This window comes from Sparus aurata, chromosome 11 (assembly GCF_900880675.1).
Source record: "Sparus aurata chromosome 11, fSpaAur1.1, whole genome shotgun sequence".
In the NCBI taxonomy this organism is placed as follows: Eukaryota; Metazoa; Chordata; class Actinopteri; order Spariformes; family Sparidae; genus Sparus; species Sparus aurata.
Window position 1 is genome coordinate 34,622,562 of NC_044197.1, and position 23,910 is coordinate 34,646,471.

General features: G+C 42.2%; 1 protein-coding gene across 4 annotated transcripts; it reads left to right on the forward strand.

The window, feature by feature from the left end:
• lrrc41 (leucine rich repeat containing 41) lies at nucleotides 1–23,315 on the forward strand. Of its 4 annotated transcripts, XM_030434172.1 has the most exons (12): nucleotides 27–164; nucleotides 359–597; nucleotides 942–1,028; nucleotides 1,447–1,505; nucleotides 1,586–2,372; nucleotides 4,404–4,631; nucleotides 7,224–7,286; nucleotides 9,878–10,042; nucleotides 11,876–11,974; nucleotides 15,626–15,754; nucleotides 20,829–20,901; nucleotides 22,943–23,315. In XM_030434172.1, the coding sequence occupies exons 2-12, from the start codon at nucleotides 582–584 to the stop codon at nucleotides 23,160–23,162; spliced, it is 1,926 nt and encodes a 641-aa protein (XP_030290032.1). In that variant the 5' UTR covers nucleotides 27–164; nucleotides 359–581; the 3' UTR covers nucleotides 23,163–23,315. The 4 variants fall into 4 exon arrangements, with proteins under 4 accessions (XP_030290030.1, XP_030290032.1, XP_030290031.1 ...); XM_030434171.1 differs by lacking the exon at nucleotides 27–164 and having other exon boundaries at nucleotides 171–597; XM_030434173.1 differs by lacking the exon at nucleotides 27–164 and having other exon boundaries at nucleotides 171–537.
• Nucleotides 23,316–23,910: the final 595 nt, after the last annotated feature.

A 23,910-nucleotide genomic window follows, 5' to 3' on the forward strand; every position in this document is an offset into this window, starting at 1 on the left:
AGAGAGAGAGAGAGAGAGAGCCCAACGACAGACAGACACCGACACGATGGAGGACAGCGCTGGGAGCTCGGAGCAGGGCCGGGCGGCGGGCAGGTGTCTCAGGGCGCTGTGTCTCCAGGCTGTCCGCACACATTTCTCTGCTCTCGGGGTTCAGGCTCTTCTCGGTGAGTGAACATTTCCCCGCTTGTCTTCTGTAACACGAACAGGCTCACCGGTCAGACAGACAGGGGAAGTCAAGATTTCACTTGCTATTACTTGTCCAGGTTGTTCGGAGCGGTTGAGTGGAGTGGCTCTGCTAATATTACATGGGGGTCAGTTGGTGTGTTCCTAATGTACATGGTGATGTTGCTGTGGTCAGGTAAGGGTGTGAGGGGGCTGACGGTGAGTGCTCTCAGACTGAGGGACTCCAGGACTGTGACACTGTAGTCCAGTGTGCTGCTGCCAAGAGGAGAGCTGTGAGTGTGGAGACCAAACCAGTGCCCTCGGTGACGGTGTACGGACAGAACTGCAGCCGTTGGTGCCCGTTTCTGTTGACGGGTTAGTCAAAGTTGTTCCTGTGTCGGTGATGTGAAGGAGAGGGCATGTTGGTCCGGTCAGGTACATGTTTGTCTCCCTGTGCATTCATCACATCTGGTTCTTCTGTGCCTGTTCTGGCATTAACACTGTGTTTGGCACCTCTGTGAAAAGTGGAACTGATTTATTTCAGGGTGTTACAGCGGCGTTCCATTTCTCGTCAATAAACTACTCATAAAAACATGATTTTTCAGCTATTGAAGATCCAGAAATCACATTTATTTTTCCTAAATGCTGAGTTCTATGCTGAGTGCATACTATTCTGCCCTGATGTTAGCTAGCTAGCCTAGCCTTTTCAGTGTACTTGCCCTCCTGTATCATCAAGCCATAGTGAGGGTTAATGTCCTAACCAATGTGTCTGAACTCAGATCTTCCAGTGCCTCTCATTAAGGATCTCCTGCATCATCTGACTATCTGCCAGCTGGATGAGCTCCAGCCTGCCCTCAATCACAGAGGTGAGAACTGCAGTGGAAGCAGTGGCGGTTCTAGACCGGTTTTAATAGGGGGGCCAGGTTGGGGCCGGCTTTTTTGTTAGGGGGCACATACAACCCGGAAAAGAGGATAAATCCCTCATTCAGACAAAGCAGTGTTTACAATTTCAGCAAGTTTGATTGGGTAGTAAACTGCTGAGACACTTTATTTGTGCCTTTCCCTTCAGAACAAAATCATTGCAAGAAATCTGTCATTGTATTATTGATGCAGACTCCCTGTCAGGGGGGCCACAGGGGGGTCCAGACTCAGAGTTACGGGGGCACTGGCCCCTGTTGGACCCCCCCTAGAACCGCCCCTGAGTGGAAGTTCACAGTTGTTGTTTTGTGATTGTAATTTGTCGGTAGAGATGAGCAGCTCATGATTGCGTCTGTCTCCTCCCAGGGATATCAACATACTCTGCATGGGTCGGATTCCTGCTGGACATATGCGGACAGAAGCATGTAGGTGTAATGTCTTAAAGGTCACATGTACAATAACATGAAAAGCCCAAGTGTGACGTGTCTCATGTGTTACTCTGTAGGTACTGGACGTGCACACAGAAGAAGAGGCCAAACACAGAGTGATGAGAAGGCTGTTTACTGCTGTCTTCTACGGCTTCACCAACTCGTTCATCAAACGAAACCTCACAGATCTGAGCAGCCCGTCCTTCCTGATGGCTGCAGCTAAATGTGTCAGACATTTCACTCTCATGACCGCGCACAAGCCTCTTCAAGGTTTAACTGCTGAGCAGCGGCCTCTTCTCAACCTCCTGGAGAAGCACATCAGGAGTGTGGGTGTGTCACAGTGCATCGATTTAAAGAAAAAGACAGCGAGTGCCCTGTATGTCCTCCACCGCCTACTGGACCATGGGGTGGCTACAGAACTGCTCATACACCTGCAGTCTCCCATAGTGCTGGCCTGGCTCCTTCATGGACGGGGATCTCAACATATGAACCCTGAGCTGAAGAACCTGATGCACAGTAAGAAGCGGAGCTGTAACTCAGCAGCTGCTTCAGCCAGTGCTGACAAGGCCAGCTGCAGTTTAGGTCTCACAGTGAGGCCTTCAGAGGACCAGGAGGATCAGGTCCCAGCATGTAAACGCTCAAAGATGGATTGTGTGTCTGTGGAGGAGGAGGAGCCAAACTATACTATGGACCCACAGGCTCTCTGTCTGCTGTTCAGTCCATGTAATGGTCCCTCAGCAGGACCTTGTCCGTCGGGACAGATCCATCGTCTGGAGATCAGGAACTGTGGGTCCGACTCCCTGGCTGTGCTGAACCCCGCCCTGCCCACATTCTTCTGCCTGCGCTCTCTGACACTACACAGCTGTAAGTTTTTACTCATACAGCCAGCACATCGTTCATCACAGCCCGTAAAGGGACATGGGGGGTGGGTGGGGGAAACTAAACCTTAAACGTTTCCCATGTGCACAGGAAACTTTCTGGTAAACACACGATACTTTCTCATGCTCACGAGACATTTATGTTTTTTTCGTCACGCGCCCAAATTATGCTTGACAATCAGTGGTGTCTCTCAGCCGGGGATATCGTTTGAAAATGGAAGTTTGATAGTTGAACACTATTTATTCATTGAATTGTGGTCATGGTGACCTCGGCCTGCATCCTGATGAGGATATGGATTGTAACAATTCTCTGAGAGCTGTCACTGACCTTATTTAAAGGCTTCATAAATCATACAAATCCATACAGCACTGGGGCACGGGAAGCAGTCAGTCTACATGAGAAAAGTTTCTTGTGCTTACAAGAAAGTATCTTGTGAACAGAAGATACTTTCTTGTGAGCCTAAGGAGGTTTCCGTGCTCACGGAAATGTTTAGGTCCCATTACAGGCTCTGCAGATTCATATTCTGAATGGATGATGTTGATTATTGGACATAATGCTGTAAGCATCCATGACAGACTTACCATGAGCTTTGAGGCAGTGGAACAATGGTATCTGCTCCTGTAGAGACCACAAGTCTGAATGATATAAACCCTGTTTTATAAAGGAACATGCCTTAGTCACACCAGCAAATGTCATACCTGCTAGCTAGTTACTGTTGCTACGATCGATCGATGAACTGGGCAGTTGATGCATGGCACGCACTGAATCCTTGGAAACAGAGTCAGTGTCTGGAATAATCACTGACCGTGCTTCCAACAAAAAAAATAAAAGGCGTTTGAAAGCTTTACTTAGATACCATGTTTTGGCCATTACCTTCATCTGGCTGTGGGTGAAGCTACAGGCCTTGACCGTGTCTCATGCCTGTACAGGCCTGGGAAAACTGTGTCTGCCCTTTCCAGGTCAATCACAATGATGAGGAGCTTAGAGGAGAAACTGAAACTGAAGCTACTAGAGCAAAAGCTCATCCATGATGAGCCTACAAGCTGCAACTCTGACTTTGAGATGGTGGACAGATTCTGTAGACAGCAACCAGAGGCCTGTGCTGTTTTGGCTGAAAATAGGTAGAAATGGCACCTGATGCCCAAAGACTCAGACATGGCAACACTAGAAGCTGTTAGAGAGGTCCTCGGCCCCTGCTTCCATTTTTCCACCTAGCTGTGTGTGTGTGTGTGTGTGTGTGTGTGTGTGTGTGTGTGTGTGTGTTTTAAGTCTTTGTCTTAACTAAGCATTTGTGTAATTTATAACTACTGTATATTAATCCTTTGTCTCCATTGTGATAATTCTGTTTTCTAGTTTAATATTTTATCATTGTACATTGTATTGTAGTTTACTTTTAGGTTGACTTATTACATCTGTCCAGGGACAACAGATGGAAAATAGCCTTCTGGCTAACTCTGGTGCATTTACAGGAATGTTTAATTAATGTACACTGTCACAGCCAGGTTTCCTATCGAAGTCAGAATTTTAGTATTGTGACAACACTATAATGGAATAACCCTTCCGTCCTTAGTTCATCCTCAGAGCTCCACCATGAAGAATAGTTTGATTTTCTGACTAAATAAATAGAACTCTGACCTGGTGACCAGCATTAAGAATAATTATTCATACAGAAATAGGCAGTCTTCTGGCTGATGGTCGTGTCTGTGTCTGTGTGTAGAATAAACAGATCAGTATTAAAATGAAAGTGTTGGAATGCATTTGACTCTACGTCCATAGAATAAAGTATAAGCTGCAGACTGGAGCATTGAGCAGAGGAGTGCAGATTTGAGGGAGGCAGTATTGCCCATGGAGTTCTGTCATTGAACTGTAGCAACAGTGACATGGATGAATTTAACTACATGTACATACTACTACTGTATTGAATCAAAAGATGAATAGTGCATTATTTGCCCTTCAGTGAATATGGAGCACACATTTGTCATTTTGTGCAGGAATGATTAATGTTTGTGTGTGCAGCGACCTTCAGGGACCCAGACGTGTGGAGCCTGGCTGGAGCCCTTAGGCAGCTGTTTCATAGCTCCTGCAGCTCCCTCACTCATCTGAGCATCAGCGTCCTGCCGCACACTGACTTCGTGGAGATCCTGCTGGATTCAATCCCCACCGTGACATCACTGCATGTGGAGATCCAGTCTGTGATGGGCTTCTCACCACGTGATCCCAGGACAGCTGAGTCACACATGTCAGGTAACACTTTGAAGTTAGCAGAGTTTGTGTTTGTCCGCGGGCTTGTAAAAGGTATTACAAGGTGGTAAATGAAATTAGCAAAAATTAAGGCCATCAAAAAGTATTAAAAAGTAATAAACGTCATCTGACGAGGTATTACATTTTCGAACCACTATCCAACTATGAGTTGCAGGCCTGTCTCCTAAAAATCGCATGAATTTACTTAATAAATTATATGTGCGAGTAGGACCTGAGAGGTATCGATGATGTGACGTCAGACAGTGTGCGACACGGTAAAACTATTAGCGCCCTCAGTCTATGCTCCAACTGGATAGCACACAGCTGGCTTGCTGCCAAAAGTTTGCAAAACGTTGATACTATTGACAAAGTCATGGGGAGATGTAATTTTTCGGATCTCTGGTTAGAGGACTCGAGATTCAAAGACTGGCTTAGGCCAGTAGTTGGTGACAGGCGAGAGGCTTATTGCCACGTCTGTAAAAAGACAATGAATATCACCTGGATGAGAGTGCGCAAGGCACGGGTCGGGTAAACATGATGACCGGCCACCGCTGTCAACGTTTTTTGTGCCTGTCTTCATGTCACTCCGCAAGTCATCTATTCATTATTCAGGACGGAACTTCATTCAAAGAAGAGCTTCTACAAGTCACTGTTTAAGTTGAGTGACTGAAATCCTCGTCATTCTATTCAAAGGCTGCAACAGGAGACTCATCGAACCGGGTTGAAGTTAGTTTCAGGTTGGATATTCGGCGGACATTCACTCGGGTCCAGCCGCGACTTTACTGATGTTCACCCAGTGTTAGCAGCAGGAGCACGGTTAGCTCACCTCCAGAGCCTCGCTGAATCACTGAAAACTGATTTAGGGACCGTCATTCAATTACTTGGCATAAATATATTAATACAAAATAATTGTAGTTTTTTTTCAATATCTTCCATGTCATGTCCCAGTGACTCCAAACCAGCAGCAGATTGTATTAGTAAACTGGACGAATGAGACACAGGTCTTTTTATTGTATTTTATTTTGTCATATGGCCCACTGACTTCTGAAACAGATTCTGTTTCCATAAAAATTATATAATAATAAAGAAAATAATGGTAAAAAAGTCTCATGTCTTAGATTCTGATTCTGAAATTCTGAAAATGGATTTTATTTCCAAAAATCTCACCAGTAGTCAACATTAAAAGGGTTATTTTTCAAAATGTCCTCCCCGGACTGGCCCCAGAGAAGTGGTGTGCGCTCTTCCTACACATAACAATGAAATCAATACATCACCAAATGTAGCGCACTGTGTCACTCTGCCAGTTAAGAAAATCTGCATTGCTACTGCAAAATACTGCTAGTTGTGTTTCCAGTGATATAAAGTGATATTTTTGATATCGCTGAGGGAATCTGTCACCTGTCTTTAATTGACAGCTGGAGCATCGTGGTGCCTCTGACACACAGTAGGCCGGCCTCCAGGTTGGAGAACACAGTCGGATCATGTGGAATACCTACCTCTTTATATCAACATGGATCAAACAAGTGTTTATTTCAGATCAGTTTTATCTCTTACTTTCCCAACACATGACTGTGTTTGCTGTAACGTTTCTGTGCTGTCCTGTGAGGATGATTATCTTGGATCCGTCTTCAAGGATGCTTGTTATTATAATTGTTGCGCTGATATTCAGGTAAGTACAAAGCAGAAACCTCAAGAGGATTTTTGATTATATTCTTAATTTTACAGGAAGCCAGTGCAGAGAGACTAATATGGGAGAAATAGGTTTCCTAATATGAGCTCTTGTCGGTACACATGCAGCAGCCTTCCAGATCAGCAGGAGAGTCTTTAGAGACTCATTGGGGCAGCCTCAATAAAGGGAATTACAATAATCGAGCCTTGAGGTCACAAAAACATGGGATTGGTTCTGTGCATTTTTTTGAGAAAGGATGTTCTTGATTTTTGCAATGTTCTGGAGATAGAAAATGGTAGTTCTTGAAATGTGTTTTATTTGAAAGTTAAAGAAGGCCAGAGTAATGCTGTCCAGCAGAGTAGCTCTTTCATTAGATAATGTGTCTCTAAGATGTTGAGGGCCCAGCACAATAACTCTGATTTTAGAAGCAGAACATTTCAGGTCATTCAGGTTTTTATGTCCTTAATACATGCCTGAAATCTGGCTTAATGGATAATTAGTATAACTAGTGCAGTGCCCGTAAGAAAAGTGTGTGTGTGTGTGTGTGTGTGTGTATATATATGTATATGTATACGTATATATATATATATATATATATATATATATATATATATATATATATATATATATATATATATATATATATATATATATATATATATATATATATATATATATATATATATATATAATATATAAATATAATATATAAATATATATATATATATATATATATATATATATATAATTATAGTGGGAGTGGGAGGTTAAGCAGCTTTTTCATGGATGGCCAAATGAAGCTGTGTTTGAAGGTGGGACGTCAGGGATATTTATGTTTGTTGTGAAATCCGATATTCCAGGGTATAATTGGCCGTTATTGACTATTCTTGATTTTGCCATTATATTTCACCTTAAAAATTATTTAGATGCAACGAACAGAACGGGACCGAACCGCCGGCAAAATCCCGGTCCAGCTCGCGCCGCTGCAGGTATAAATCTGCTTGTTCCTTAAGGTGGGGGGTTGCGGTGGGCTCTGCAGTGATTGGCTCTTGTGCGCATGTGACTGTGGTGGCTCTGGTGGACAATGCTGGCGAATTTGTAAAGCATTTATGAAATAATTTATTAACAGTATCATTGCAGTCCAAACAAATGCGAAGTCGCACACCCTTGAACCACGCAGCAGCCATGTTGTAAGTCTCAGGTCAGTCTGATCCTGATCCGCAGAGATATTTGAGGAACACACACACACACACACACACACACACACACACACACACACACACACACACACACAGACAGAGATTCCTTGCTTTTATAGAGAGATTGTGTATCATTTGCATAACTATGAAATTTAATGGAGTGTTTCCCAATGCTATGCCCTAAAGAGAGCATATATAAAGTAAGACGTATTGGTCTGAGCACAGAACCTTGTGGAACTCCGTAACTTTGGTAATCAATGAGGATTCATTGTTAACTTATACAAACTGAGATGAACCAGCTCAGGGCAGTTCAATACCAATGAAATGTTCCAGTCTTTGTAGTAGGATGTGATAGTGTCAAAAGCTGCACTAAGATTTAACAAGACTAAAACAGAGACAAGACCCTCATCAGATGTGATTCAGAGATAGTTTGCAACTTTAAACAGTACTGTTTAGGTGCTATGATGCACTCTGAAACCTGATTGGAAATTCTGAAATAAACTATTGTTAAGTAGAAAGATTGAAATTATTGAAGTCAGCTGGTGATGGTCAATAAAAGAAAAGATTTCTAGATATGTATCTGGTTTTACAGCTTTTTTCTGAGGGTTCAGTGTTAGAGCCGAAATTGGTACCATCTGAGGTCAGAAGGTGATGAATTTAGTCTCTGATTAATAGAATTATGTCATTGAAATCATTATTGCTAAGTGTTACAGAAATACAAGGATCAATAGAGGTATGATGTTTGTGTCAGCCTGGCAACAGTGCTGAAAAGAAACTTGGGGTTGTTTTCATTTTCCTCTATCGATGCTGAATGAGGAGCTGCTCCAGCATCATGGAGAACTTTCTTATAAGTTTTAAAGCTTCCTAGCCAGACGAACCAAGCTTCCCGTTTGGTGGAATGCCATTTCCGCTCATTGTTCACAGTATCTGCTTTGATATGAGGGGGGAGCCTGCAACACTATCAACGACATGATCACACTGCTAGGGAGTAGTATTAGCACTGAAGTCACCTTTGAGTTGGGACATGACATTAAATGAAAAGCTGATGGAATAGTTTCCTTAATTTTAGCTACTCTCTGACAGGCATCTGGAATAAAATCTGTTTAAGAGAGATGAGAAAAAAATAATCAGAATAAGGACCAGGAGCATGGTACACTATAAGTCCACATTTAATGTTAGTATTTTTTAAGTGAAACTCTTGCCAAAATGCAACCAAGGCTTTTTTTGTGAATGTATATGAGTCAAACCTTCATGTAAAAGCTTAATTGCGACGAAAGAGGCACTTTTAAGATTTACTGTAGTTTCATTTTTGGTCAAGCTCATTTTTAATAGAGTACGGGCACTTTTACGCTAGCATCAAAATCTCTGTTTTAAAACAGTAAGAAAGCTCAACACAACATGAAACTTTGCTCGTAGTATCACCAGGGTCTCTACACATGAACACGAGCATTGAGAACATTGTTTGTGTACACAGAGTTTACTAAAAAGAAAGTTTTTGAACAACTAACCTTAGCAGTAGCTTGTTCCGCTAGCTGCCGTCCTGCCAGTGGAGAAGTGTCGATCTCCGAACGCGACGTAACCTGGAGAAGGGTTATGATGGACCTCTACTGTCTTACAGCAACAGCGCAACGCGATATCTCACGTGACTTTTCCGGCTTTTGATTTTAGTATTGTTTCTTATAGGAGGCCCCTTTATCAACTTCAAGGTCAATATTTTTTTTTGCTAATGACAAAACAACGAATTATCCGTGCATTTATATGGAACTAAGCCTGAGGAGCGGTCCATCTTAACTGTCCTCCATGTTACGTGAGTCGTGACATATCGATATCTTTCAAGCCCTAGTACCCAGGTAGGTCAAAAATCAAATTTTATACCCTGGCCCCAGCACTCCATTGAAAATGAGCTTGACCCGAAAACGGAGATACAGTGAATCTTAAAAGTGCTTCTTTTGTCGTAAGTATGCTTTTATGCAAAGGTTTGACTCGTATACATTCACAAAAAAGCCTAGGTTGCATTTTGGAGAGAGTTTCACTTTAACAGTTGTAGTTTTGACTTTTATAAATATTAGATGAAACTCCTCTTTTTCTAATAAATGTAAGTGGCCAGGGGACAAACACAATCTCAATGGGGTTTCGGTAGGGTAACTGCTCTGAAAGAAGCTCAGAGAAGCATGTAGGACTGCAGATTTGCCTCCTGGTCTCAACTCTGGGTTGTCATGGTTTTCAGTGACTAATAAACAGATTACTAGATAATAGTGCCTCTCCAGACTATCACTGTCACAAACTGTAGGATGCACCAAATCACACAAAATGGCAATTACTACATAAGGTTGCTTAAAAAATCTAACTAAGATGACTGTTGGCTGAACTTGTCTCAGCAGAGCTGCGTCTGGAGAAGCTGACAATCAAAGTAGCTGAGCTCCAGACAGATGTGCACTGCATCACATCTGTGCTCAGACGATCTCCACATCTCACCTCATTCCATGCCGCCGGGATCAGACTACCAACTGGCTCCTCTCACAGTCAACTGCTCACCACTCTCTCAGGTAAAATGTCATGTCCATGTAACAGCCTCATCATAGTCTCAGCCTTTCTAAAACCTGCACACAAAGCTGTGTGGTGAGCTGCATGGGGGGGCTGTGCATACAGAGGATTGCTAGTGGATAAAAGTCAATACAACAAATAGAAATGCAAAGTGATCATGGCAATGAAAGGATTAGGGTTATGAAATGAGTTAGGGGTTAGACTTTCAAAATAAAGCTTGCTCATAACACTTCACGTTATGACTTTTTAACTGTTTTTAACATTGCTGTTTGGTTAGGTTTAGGCACATAAACTACTTGGTAACTACTACTTAGAAAATGGCCACACTTTGGGTTAAAATAGGTACATTCAGTTTTATAAAATAGGATGAATGAATTAGGAAAAAACGATCTACTACAAAGAGGAAAGATGACATTCTGTAAAGCCAATGCCGGTTAGAGTCTAAGTCTGGTGATATTCTACAGTATATTGTTCCAGTGGTCCAAAAATACAAAACCAACAATGACTCTGTCCTGCTAACAGCAGGCTGGCCTATAGAGAGGGCCTGGCCCCACAACAGGTCCAATGTTAGACCCCTATACTGGACCTATGAACAGGTCCAGTGATCACCCCTGAACAGACCCAGTGATGGACTCCTTAACTGGACCCCTTAACAGGTCTAGTGATGGACCCCTAAACACGGCAAGTGAAGGGCCCCTGAACAGGTCTGGTGATGGACCCCTGAACAGGTCTGGTGTCTGGTGATGGGCCCCTGAACAGGTCCAGTGATGGACCCCTAAAGATGTTAATGGAGTCATCACCTGATTTTTTACATATCCAGTCCCTCTTGAATCGCTTTGGATCAATTCTTAAAAGTTATTACAAATTTTTATTTTTTTTTTAATCAAACATAGAGCTTGTTCTGACACTTTTTCATACCGCGACTTTCTCACGTGAGATTATGCGCGAGGTTTTGACCGGTCCGGATGTGCATTGTATTAATATGTAATGAGGCGCGCGTTTATTGGCCGCAGGAAGGACAGAGCCGGAATCGGGGGCTAGCCTGCATGCACACAGACTCCACAACATAAACAGCCCCCTGTCATGGCGCACACACTAAATGACGAACCTTACGGAATTCAAGCATTTATGTACGAGCCGGAGTCGGAACCCGAACGGGAGAGTGAAGAGGCAGAGACGGTGGAAGAGACACGTTTACAGCAGGACGTCTCTGAATGGTAAATTCTTTTTTTTTCCTTCTTACTTTTCACACTCGTGTTTTACATGCAAGACCTGAGTTTTAATGCTGGCGGTCACGATGTATGGCGTGAAAATGACAGAGAAATAAGCAGATTCAGCGTGCTCACTCAGAAAGTCTGGCTGAGGACGGCTGTGAGCCGATGCTTATGCAAGTAGCCTCCTGTGGTAACGTCACCACAGGAGCAGAGTCAAAATCTCGTGCTTTAGGAATGCGCTCTATTGTGCACTATTCCTGTTCAGAAAAAGAGCCAAAGCGAAAAAACTGAGCCACTTTCAAACTCCAGCTTTTCAGGCAAGTTTCAACTGAGGTCCAACACCAATATGCATATTTTAACAAGAGAAATTGCGATTTCCGGGTGATGACTCCTTTAAGTCGTGGGCCCCTGATCAGGTCCAGTGATGGACCCCTAAATATGTTAAGTCGTGGGCCCCTGAACAGGTCCAATGATGGGCCCTGACCAGGGCCAGTGAGGGGCCCCTGAACTGGGCCCATAAACAAGTCCAGTCATGGACCCCTGAACACGTCCAGCTAGGTCAGATGTATGTAGCTCTAAACTCTGTAGTGTTGTCACTTATAATATATGGTCACCTTTTAGAGTCCAACCGCTTATTAAGGAGTTTGATCCTGGAGGACATGAAGCTTTCCGACTGTCTCCCTGACCTCCTGAATCTGCTGACAGTCTGCCGGTTGGAAGGTAAGAACAGAGTGGTGAGTTCTTACTGCACACATATACAGGCATGAAAAGCACTCACCTTTTGGCGAAATTTGCCTGCGACCTACGTGAATCGTGCAGATCTGATGAGAATTTTTAACTGTAAATTTTTTTGGGGGGCGGGGTATGTACGGGACATGGAGGTATACCAGAGATTATCAGTGAACTGCAATATTTTTGTCATTTTCCTCAGTAAAAAATATATATTTTTGCTTTCTTCTTGCGTCTCGAGGAGGGATGTCACGTACGCGATAAGTCACCTTTTCATCACGTGGCAACACAAACAACAATGGAGGGGGGAGAGAGATGCACATTTTAGTCTAAAAAAAAGGTCTAAAAACTCTGTACATTTATGTGTAGAAATCTGTGTACACAGGAAACAGGAAACATACATACGCAGCCTTTCGTCAGATTTTTAAATATCCACATACGTCTGTTCCCACGTGTCTTCTCAATCATCCTGACATGGTAGACACATGCACGAGCTGTCTGATCATCCCTACAGTTTACTATGAACACACCCCAAATTGCCTGGTTTGTATGTAAGGGCTAGAATTAGCAGAATGGCAAAAAAGTGGCAGAAAGTGACAGAAGCGGTGCCACAGTGGAGGGGGGTAAAGGGGGGCGCCGTGACATTCCGACACCCCTCCATTGCGAAACACCACCCTTCCGAAACACCCCCACTCCGAAACACTGCTGTTCCGACCCTCCCCTCAAAACACCGCCGTTCCGAAATTAAACACCGCTGTTCCTAAATTGATTTATAAGTTTACATTACTTCCTACATCAAACACTGCCGTCCGCTCACCGGCCGCATTCACACAACTCATTGCTTTTTATTGCTTATAGGCCTATGTCACTATCTTCATTTATTATATAGTATATTTTCGCTTGCAGCAAACACATTTAAACGTTTTTCTAATCTTTTTACACGCACTATCTGTGGTGCTGAAATCCCCACTTCCAGCCGCACTCGCACAACTCTGAAATAAACTGTGGCCCATGGGTGCGATCTGCCGGGGAATGACCCCTCTGCTCGTCCGTTTTAACATAACTTGTCTTTGTGGAAGGTTAACAAGGTATGAGTGGATTGAGCAGTGCTGCTAAGTTTGTCTTTGGAAAAAAAAAGCAATTCAAAAAAGCATTCAATAAATATTACATGAAATTGATTGTGTATCCATCTCTTATAGCCATAGACTATCATGACTCTCTTGCCCGAAAAATAATTTCCATGAAGAAAACATCGCCTGACATTTAAATTTAAATTCCCATTGAAAGTACAAATCTCAAGAAATCTGGATGTATTGCTCATTTGTAAACACAACACTTAACAGTCTATAGGCAATAATCTAAAGGTTTATTAATGCAATTCATTTCAAATTCGCTTTAGAATGCCACAACAACAATATTGCTCCAAGCACTAAGAACCACGAAAAGAATACCTAGCACAGTCAATGATGATGATGATGATGATGATGATGATAATAATAATAATAATAATAATAATAATAATAATAACTTTGAACATTATCACAATTAAGTTATCAATCTGCGATGTAAAGAAAATGCAAACATTACAGACTTCTTACCATTTTTTAAAAGTGTCTGTATTTTAATTGAGAATAGTTTTTATATAAATTACACAAAAGGAAAAGAAAATATGATTTGTTTTACCTATTTCAGCCATAAGCGGTCATATTGACCGCACATCATTTCGCGGGATTTCATTCATTGTCTCTCTTGTCTATAACTTTGTTAGCGGTCTCCAGCTGTGCAACTGTAACACAACTTTATATGAAGAAGGACTAACACTAATAGCCTAATTGATTCTTATTTCTTCCACTTACAGAACTGTTTACGACTCGAAACAATGTTATTATATATGACGTTTCTGATCAAATATCGTGGTTTCAAATGCATCAAATTCCCACATCCAGTTACGCAGGCAGCTGTCCAGGGTGCTGAACCAGGTGACAGACAAAGGCTGCACTCTGCGTTCTGATGTTTGCTGGGCAGATCTGTCCCCCTTGCTTTCTCATCCACTCTGTTGTGGGAGATCTCCCACAGAGCAAAAGAAATACACATTTTTTCTCTCCCCGCTCGGCTCGAGAGATAAAGTAATTTTAATTCAAAATAGCCATTTGTCCAGCTGAAGCATAATGAGCGTCATGTCATTAATATGAAGTAGGCTTGTTTTGCGGTTAATCAGCCACATGATCCGTTTGAACCCACAAAGAAAAAAGGATAAATGCGCAGCCTCCGTTTCCTTTCTGATTGAGTCCGTTCGGAGTGGGGGGGTTTCGGAATGGAGGGTTTCCCCAATAGACTTTTCGGAATAGCGGGGTCTTTGAAAAAAAGGGAAACGATGAATTGAAGTCTATGTTCGGAACAGCGGGGTTTCGGAAAGGCGGGTTGTAACCGGGTAAAGAATAGTGGTCTGATTTCAAGTGGAGGCCAAGAAGTGCATCTCTGTGCACAGTCAGAGTGTGTGAGCACCTGGACAAAGAGAGGGGATCCCCACGCTCTCTTTGCTAGATGAGCAGTCTTGCCATGGGCCAGAACATCAGTACGGTCCCTAAAAACTCACTCTAGCCCAAATTTGCAATGTCCTCAAGCAATGCCAAAGGAGCTGTTGTATCATGTGGCACGACCATTACAAAGAGCCACAGCCCTTACATGGAGCTGTTTAAAGGAACTGATAATAGGCCACATTTGAAGGTATTTTCTGTCCCCAATAATACAGGATAGTGATGTTTATTTACATATATAAACATAATGTATTTTATACTTCATCTTACATAAGGATAATTTTCATTGTAATTATCATCATGCACACTGACAAACATACACAGAAGACAGTAGAAACAAGGTTAACAACAACATCACTGTTTAAACATAGTGAAAGGTTTTTAAACTTTGAATGTAATCCTAACACTATGTAGTGAAATAAACAGCTCTAAATAAAATGTCACCCTCATTCACACTAATCAGACTGAAGAGACTGCGTGCATGGTACGCAAGATGTGTACCTCCTTCTTTGGTTTTTTTATACATTCAGGATTCTGCGTGGAAAGTGGCGGTGTAAAAGATACGTACCAGTACGCAGTCTCACCACCCGTAGATTTGCATTAATTTGGAAACCTGTGTGGAAAGTGGCAAAAATGTTTTGTGTTAGCGCACGGTTTACATTTGGCCCCTGATGATTGCTATAGATATGAAATCTAATGTACAACACAGCTCTCAGGTTACTGCTTCTCCCTATCCTCATACAGCCATCTTGGTATCCAATGTAAGTGGGTGATCTTTTCAGGGTATAGTCTAATGGCATCGCTGATGTCACTCCAGCCAGGAGACTCATTTGACTAAATATCCTAATGTGAAGAACCTTTTTTCGAAACTGTATGCTACAAATTCTTTAATTCAAGGATCATTTTAGAATTGTGGCATTGTTCATTACAGATCCATTTGCGCAGCTGTGACGCTATTACACTCTAAACCACACACAGACGCACACACACAGATGGCTCAATATGATAGCTCGGGTCTTTCGATGTGGGGTTATATGAGGTTGTATGAATCTATACTGTAGATGACCACCAGCCTCTGTCTTCTCTCTCTCTCTCTCTCTCTCAGAGCTCAGCTTGAATGACTGCCGCCTCCTTGAGAAGTGTATTGACCAGGAGGAGGGTTTACAGCAGCTGGTGTCTGCTCTGAAGACACTACCTTCTCTACACACACTCAGCCTGGCTCAGAACCGCCTCGGTGAGCAAATCTTCACATCTTTACACTGACAAGTGTAGAGTACAGGCACGCGCGCGCACCGAAACTTTTTTCAGGCCTTAATAACACAATATGTAGATTTACTTAAAATTAGTAAACAAAGTACTTGTAGAAAGCTAACTACTTAGCTGTGTATCCAGTGTAGCTGTGAGTTATATGCAATTGCCATTTCTTTTGTGTAGTTTGTGAGTTTATTCACATTATCATAATACTGAGGTTTAGAAGACATGCAATTCAGCTGCAATTCTTAAACAGCAATAAAACATTGGTTTATTAGGAGGCTATTTATTGGTGGGCAAGTGCAAACTAGAAATGCAGGCTACACATCTAAAAATGTGACAAAACCAAAGTTTAAGGCAGTTTGTGGCAGATAAACAGTCGACACATACAGCTGTCATTTTAGATTAATTAACTCTTATTTACAAGCAGTTAGCTTAACAAGGACAAATGGACACTCTTCTGAAATATGACTCATATTTAAGCACGTTGAATAAGTGGAAGGCAACTTGTTAGCCCCCACAAGGAAGTTATGTTAATGGATTTATAACTCACAAAGGTTCAAGTCGCTCCACTGTTACAGCTCATCTATGTGCATGGTGGAGTTCTGATGAGGCAGCGGCTTCTCTCTCTCTTTGTCTTCAACATAAGAGCTTTACATTGCACCCCATTGGTATTTAGAACTGGGTTCTTAGCGGGGGGACTTTTAATTTGAAAGTAGCGACCGTCAGTAGAGAGAGACAGAGCGGAGCCGCAGCGGACAGAGAAGCGGCTTTAGGCTCAACACACTCACACACACACGACACCATATTACGAGGAAATGCGTACGGTAGATAACAGTGGCATTTTTATACCGCCGTTCAGGAATTTATGTATTCATTAAAAAACACACAAAAAGAATATATATATATATATATATATATATATATATATATATATATATATATATATATATATATATATATATATATATATATATATATATATATATATATCAGCTCTGAATATGTCTTGGTCTTGGTCCAGACATCGGCCCGCGACACCGGCCTCGGTCCAGACACCCGCCGCCTCTCTGTAGACTCCAGCCGCATTCTAGCACCTGTTGCATGTCAGATTTGGGGAGTAAGGACAGCGGTCCTGCACAGCCGATTTTACTAGAATATCCCAAAAGTGATTTCAGGAAACAGACCAGAGCTTTCAGCTCTGAATATTTCAAGACTTATTCACGGCTTGAGTATAGCAAGCAGGTTGATACCATATTCTGTCATGCCGACAGTTTTTGTGCAGTCCTGCCCTGAGTGACACGCGATGGGCCTGCAGATGATATAACATGTCAGCTGTGAAAAACGCTTTCTAGTCCATAATGTCCACCCTTGCCAAGTTTTCTGTGCCCCCATACCACAGATTTACAGAGGCTTCAGGTTTGCTTCACAGCGTGGGAGAAATTTAATTCTGTGTGTGTTTGATTGTGTTCTCCCATGCACTGCCCATCGTCCATGTCACATCTCAGGCACTTCAGAATAAACAGACACAACACTTGCTCAAGCTTCCAGTGTTCTGCAGGCCAGTATTCAAGGGCTTCAGGAAATGAGAAAAAACTTGGAGATGTGGAGGGAGATACTTGCATTTTGTGAGTCTGGTGACATTTCTGTCACAGAGCAGGAGCCCTGACACAAGCGCCCTGCACGAATGACAGCCACGTTAACCTCTGCCGTAGTTTCCCCATATGTCCTGCCCTAGCACTGCTTATGCCTGCCCCTCTCACACACATTGGCCTGCCAGTTGACCATTTGAAGAATGATAATGGACTTCAGATCGAAGATACTGTTACTTCGTAATCTGGAGCCCCGGTATATCCCTTTTATATCTTGTGTTATGGAAGACATAATGGACTTTTTTTCTATGTGTTTTTTTTTCTTATGTTTTACACTGTGTGGTTCAGTTTTATGTATTTAAACTGAACCACAGACAAATAAAAAATCAGCTTTACCTGACAGTCCAAACAGCAGCAGTAGTCACAGCTGGCTACAGCCAGTGATAATATTAACATGTACACAAGATATGGAGGGACATGGGTAGAAAACCTTTACTTTTTTATCATCAATATCATCAATGTGCTGAGACCAGGAAGAGACACTAGCCCTTTTCACACAGAGAAGCTTCATTATCGCCGCAGCGGTGGTTCGCCAGTTTTTCGCCGTTGGTGCTTCGCACAGAGCGAAGCAGCTCCGCCTTAAAAATGAACCACTGTGTAATTCACACGAAATGCCGGCACTGCAGCTCCTAAAGAGGCATAACGGTACACTTCATGATGATGACGTCTGTGTGTTTTCAAGGTGTTTCCTCTGTGTCCCTCTGTCAATCTAAACCCGCGGACAGTTGATAACTATGTGGATGCTGTTATAATGTGTAGTAATTGAGATCCTGACCCACCATACATCCTGGAAAGTGACAAAGTTAGGTTTTTCGCTCCAAATGACATAATTACATATTGGCCATGAGTAAACTGGACGCTGTCTGACTCTCTCTTTGGCGGGGAGGGAGGCTGTTTTCCGAGGGAAAGTTCACTAAGGACGGTCGGGAGGACTGACTGTCGCAGTGACAACAGTAAGGGTGTCACAATTAAGTCACAATCAAACTTTGAATAAAAAAATGGAATTGTTGATGCTGCCAGGCCCCCTGACACGTCCGGTCAGCTTGCCAAGCGGAAAAACCACACACATGTTGAAGTGCTGCGAGTCAACCTCCTCTAACTTAGCTACTAGCTAAACCAGTAGCTATTAGCTACAGCCAGTCAAAAGATAGCATGGTGTTACACCATTCCTGTTCGGCTCCCGGACCGTGGTCGGGAAGCACAGGGGAGAAGAATTCCTCCAGGGAAGTTTGTGTTGTCACATGTTAAACTGGTCGGGAAATAATACCGGGGAGCTTTGCTGTATCTAGCTGTCGCCTTTATTCACAGCCAAACTGCAGACTATACCGGTGGTTCCCAACCTTTTTTCCTCAAAGCCCCCCTTGCCTGTGTCCAGGACAAGCCAGGCCCCCCCAAACCCCAACCCACATACACTAAACCAATAAAGTGATTAATTACAAACTTTTATTTGTAAAAATAAACAACAGTTGTAGGTTTTTGCTCTTATTCTCCTAGTTTTACAATGTATATAGATACATTTCTTCCTTTTTGTGTCAACAGGTATATTACACAATAACGCACGCACACACACACACACACACACACACACACACACACACACACACACACAGACATACATAGTTTAGATTTTGACCAGAATAGGCCTACCTCATGGGGGTGTTGGAGATAAAAAGCTTAATGAATTTAAATGTGGACCAAAAATATGTTTCAATTTGGATAATACAGAGTTTTGATTATCCAGTTGGGTGTGTTATTGGGATATTATAAATTTAATGTGCACAAATATAATTTTGGTTACCTCACACCCTCAGAGCAGACAAAGTTGTGCGCACACACTGCGATCTCTGGTGTCTCCCTAGGGGGGCCCAGACCCCAGGTTGGGAACCACTGGCCTATACTGTACACTTTATTGCTGTCGCTACTACTGCTACTCTTTTCGCTGTTCCTTCCTGTCCCATTCATTCATTGTCCGCACTTATGCAGGCTCCCTCCCTCTTGCTCGCCCACTCACACCTTACGCACCTTACGCACACACACCTCACACACACCTCACACACCGCCCTATTCCTGAAAGGGGCTACGCCACTCTTACAACAATGGCAACTGCAGACGCAGGAGACCCATCGACAGAACTTGAACCCGCTCCCTTTTTTTCTGAGGTCACCGGTGTGGAAGTATTTTGGATTTTCAGTGAGTTATGTTGACAACATTTGTGTTGTCACCAAAAATCCACAGTTTGCAAGGTCTGCAGAAACTAGATGGCAGGTTATTTTGTTTAAGTTTCCAATTGAATGAAGATATAAGTTGTTGTGACATTATGTTGTTAATAAATGTTTTAAATTTGACAATGTAGTGTGGTACATTGCATTGAACAAAGGTCAGATACTTTGCATAAAAGTCTAGTCTAAAAATGGCATAGCAACCTGTGCTTTAAAAAACTAAATGTGAAAATCAAGAATCGAATCAAACCATGACCTTGGAATCGAAAATGTAATCAAATCGAGGATTTGGCGGATCGTGACGACCCTACTAAACGAGTGGAGACGGATGCATGTCTATAGATAACATCACCATAATACAGGATGGATAAAAGGACAGCTTCAATGACAGAACATTCTGTATAAATAGCCATTTTTTTTGTCTTAGCTTGCTAACAAGTGTGTTAATATGAAATTAAAATGTGAGATTCTAATCTAACCAGATACACAAATATTTGTATTCAGAGAGCCTTTCAATATTTTTCTTAATGTGAATTTTGAGCGCAGACAGACAAGTCAGGAACCAGACATAAGCCACCTCAACAGGTGTTGTCTCTACAGGCTGTTCCCAGCTCTTGGTCAGATTGATATTGTTCTTATCTTCCCATCACAACAGGCCCACCAGACCACACACAAACACACTGCAGGACCTAGTTGGTCAAATCCTTCTCTCCACTCCCAACTCAGTCTCATTTAAATTGCCTTTAGTCCACGTTTATCCAGAAAAGACCACATCACTGTGTCTAATGTGATTGGTGCCACATAGAACATCATCCTCAGCTCTGCAGAGCCGTTTAGCCTCTTTCAGCCCATTAACTTTACTGTTCAGTCTCATCACTCTCATCATCATGACTCCTGCAGCAGCAAGCTCAGAGAAACCCACTGTACACTGACTGTTTAAAACTGTGTCTGTAAATGTGCAACTTTTTGCTAATATTTTCATCATGTGCACCTAATAATATAGATATTATCTGTGTTTGTTGGGATCACAGCTTGTTTGAATCATAACTTCAGCTTTAAATAGGCTCAGAAATGAACAGTAGCTGCAGCATTGTATCTGTGTCATTAGTTTGTCTCTGACTCATGAATCATTTTGAAAAGCGAGGGTTTGAAGTGCATGAACTAATGTGACTCTGTGTATCAACAGCCAGGAGTGTGTATGTGCTGGCAGAGCTGTTCTCCGGAGGCTCAGCGAGCTCAGTGAAACGATTGGACATCAGGTAAGAGCTGACAGCAGCAGACTGCTGCTCCTCTGCAGCTCGCATCTCATCATTGTAATCAACAGAGAATTGTACCATCAGAAACAAACGTAAAATAGAAGTATTGTGACCGGTGGTCTCGTCCTTCTGAACCCCACTGTATCATATGATTAGCCTATAGAACAGGATGCATTGTTGCATCTTGTGGTGTAGTTGTAGATTGCAACCAACTAAATACCCATTGTACTACCTTCCACTGTGGCCACAAAAAATGTGAAAAACCTGAACAGCCTTCCCTATAGACAGTTGATGGTTTGTCTTTTCTGGGCTACTGTAGAAACATGGCTGACTCCCATGTCCTCTTTATTACTGTCAATAGGGTTTAAGCCCCAAATTCTGCTTGTTTATTATTATTATTACTAGTATATATTTGTCATATGCCGCAGCTCAGTTTGCCGTGAGCTGGAAAGAGCTCAAAACATGAAAATTTGCATGGTTACTTGAAATGATGTGCAAATGCTCCCCAAAATATTATGAGCAAAGTCTGGCACAAAGTGGCACTATAATTTGACAGAGAATTTAAGTGACATCTATTTTTTCAAATTTGACTCAATCAACACCAAATATGGGATAGATCAACGTGGCACAGAGATACATAATTTGATAACAAATGAGCAAGATCATGTTATCATTCAAAACACTGTTGCAATAGGCATGGCTCAGAACAGATTGGCCATAACTCATGACCCATTAGTCCAGTCATCATGAAACTTGGTTTATATATTCATGCCAAGGTTCAAAATAAGTGTATTGAAGCATTTCTATCACAATCAATAGAGGGCACCACAAATACCAAAATCATGTATCCTCAAATCCACTCGACAGAGTTTCACCACATTGGTCTGCCTACTCTCGACTAAGTGTTAACCAAAGTCTGAAGGGCCATTTGAATTGGTGATCTTTCTCCTAAAAATTGAAAATAGGTTTCACCTGCACAAAAACTGAAATGCAAATTTGGTTTCTCCAGCACAAGAACTGATTCATCATCAGGCTGAGCTCCAGGCTGTGGTTGGGAATAAGTCTACCAAAACCCCACAAATACCATATTTTCCCACCTCATAACCTGGTGGACAGAATTACACACATTTCGCCAAATCTCACTCATTGCTGCTTGCTTGCGATATGCTCTGGGCTAATGCGTCCATACACACACAACACTGTGATGAACACCATATCTCACCCTGAGGTTGGTGTCACTTGTTTGGCCACAACTCAAAAATGAACACTCTAATTTTGACAACATTTCACACAATGTCTAACAGTGTAAAATTATGAAGTGATGACATTTGATATCCAACAGGTCAAAGGTGACTTCACCTGAACATGTGTGAAGCATCCATGGTGCTTCTTTACAGCAACATCTATATTTGGACAGACATGGATGCAAACAGCAGCTAGTGAAGGCATCAGGGACTCCAGTTCTACGTATATAGATATAGTTGAGTGACATTTTAAAGTTATAGTTGATGTGGGGTTGTATGAGGTACTTACCACTAGTCAGTGTGTTTCCTGCAGTGGATGACTTTCAGCCCTCCCGTGTGAAAAAATCAGGCATAGCACCAGCAGGAGGCAGAGCATTGTACTGCTGTAAACTGCACCAGCAGCAAGACGTATTTTAGCCAATCAAAATAAGTCCCACCTAAAGAATGCAAGTATTTAATTTTAGTGTACGCTCTGAACATTTTTGGTACATTGCTATCAAAACAGCCTTTCCTTTGGCAATACATTCCATTCCTGTAAGCTCATCCTGCATTGCAACACACAGAGAAATGTAGTCTCAAAGAAAAGGCTGTATGATGGCAGTGTAAATTGTTAAAAATGTTGAAACATAGTGTACACTTTCAATGGACATGTATTTTGTACAATATACAAAATATCCAACTATCACTTTAAAAGCAGGACTGTTACTCTGAACTGTCACCACTGGTATCTGGTGTTCATTAAGTTCTTTGTATTAAACATCATACAATGATTTTCATGTGCTGCCGTTGGTCCTGAACAGTTCCAACTTCATTCAGCCTGCTGAGTTGCTGAACTTCACTGAGAGACTGAAGACACATTGTCCTCCTCACCTGCTGACTCTGGACCTCAGGAAGAACCCGGCGGATCGAGACCCACACACATGGAACACTGCACTGAAGGGGCTCCGTCCCTTCTGTGTTCTCCTTGTTGAAGGATGGACATCCACCAACATGATGGCAGACCACATCAGCAACATGTGAACACAGCACTAGCTGTAGAGTGACACATGTCTGTACAGTTTGTACTTTTGTAGTGTAAGTTTGTAAGTTTTGATATTTTTCTTTTTGACAGAAGACTACAATCAATTTGAATCTTTAGTGTTCAATAAAACTCACAAAATGTCATGAAAACCACACGTGCAGCACGAGTCACTTCTCTGTGCTCCATCTGAGCAGATACATTTTTCTGAACAGTCACATTGTTAACCTGCCTATATCAGGAGTGCCATGGTCTGACATTTAAAATGTCACAGCTTGATAGTGTCACCATAGAAGTTATTACAATTATTATCAGTAATAATAACAAATAAAAAGGTGATTTGTTTTGGTCAAGCAAATTCATTCATACTTTAATTATAATTTTATCAAAATATGATGTCCTCAAAAAACTTGCTGTAAACTTGAAATATATATATGTTTTTAATGGGTTTGGGATGAAAAAAATTAAAAAACGCATTTAATCACAATTTATTTCTGCACTCCAAACGGCACAGAACGTTGCTCGTTGCACGAGTTCCTGTTGCACAGGACACAACATGAGAAAGAAAGCGGTGAAAAGTCGTTGGTGGGTTCGGTGGGCGGAAATTGTAGTTAGTAGAAAACTACTGGGTGGAAACCTGGATAAAAGCACAGTTGTGTGCAAATTGTGCAAGAAATCACAGGAGCACCTCCAGCCTCCGCTGCAACCTCAATGCCAAACATGTTGCAGCTAGCACAGACAACGATAAGA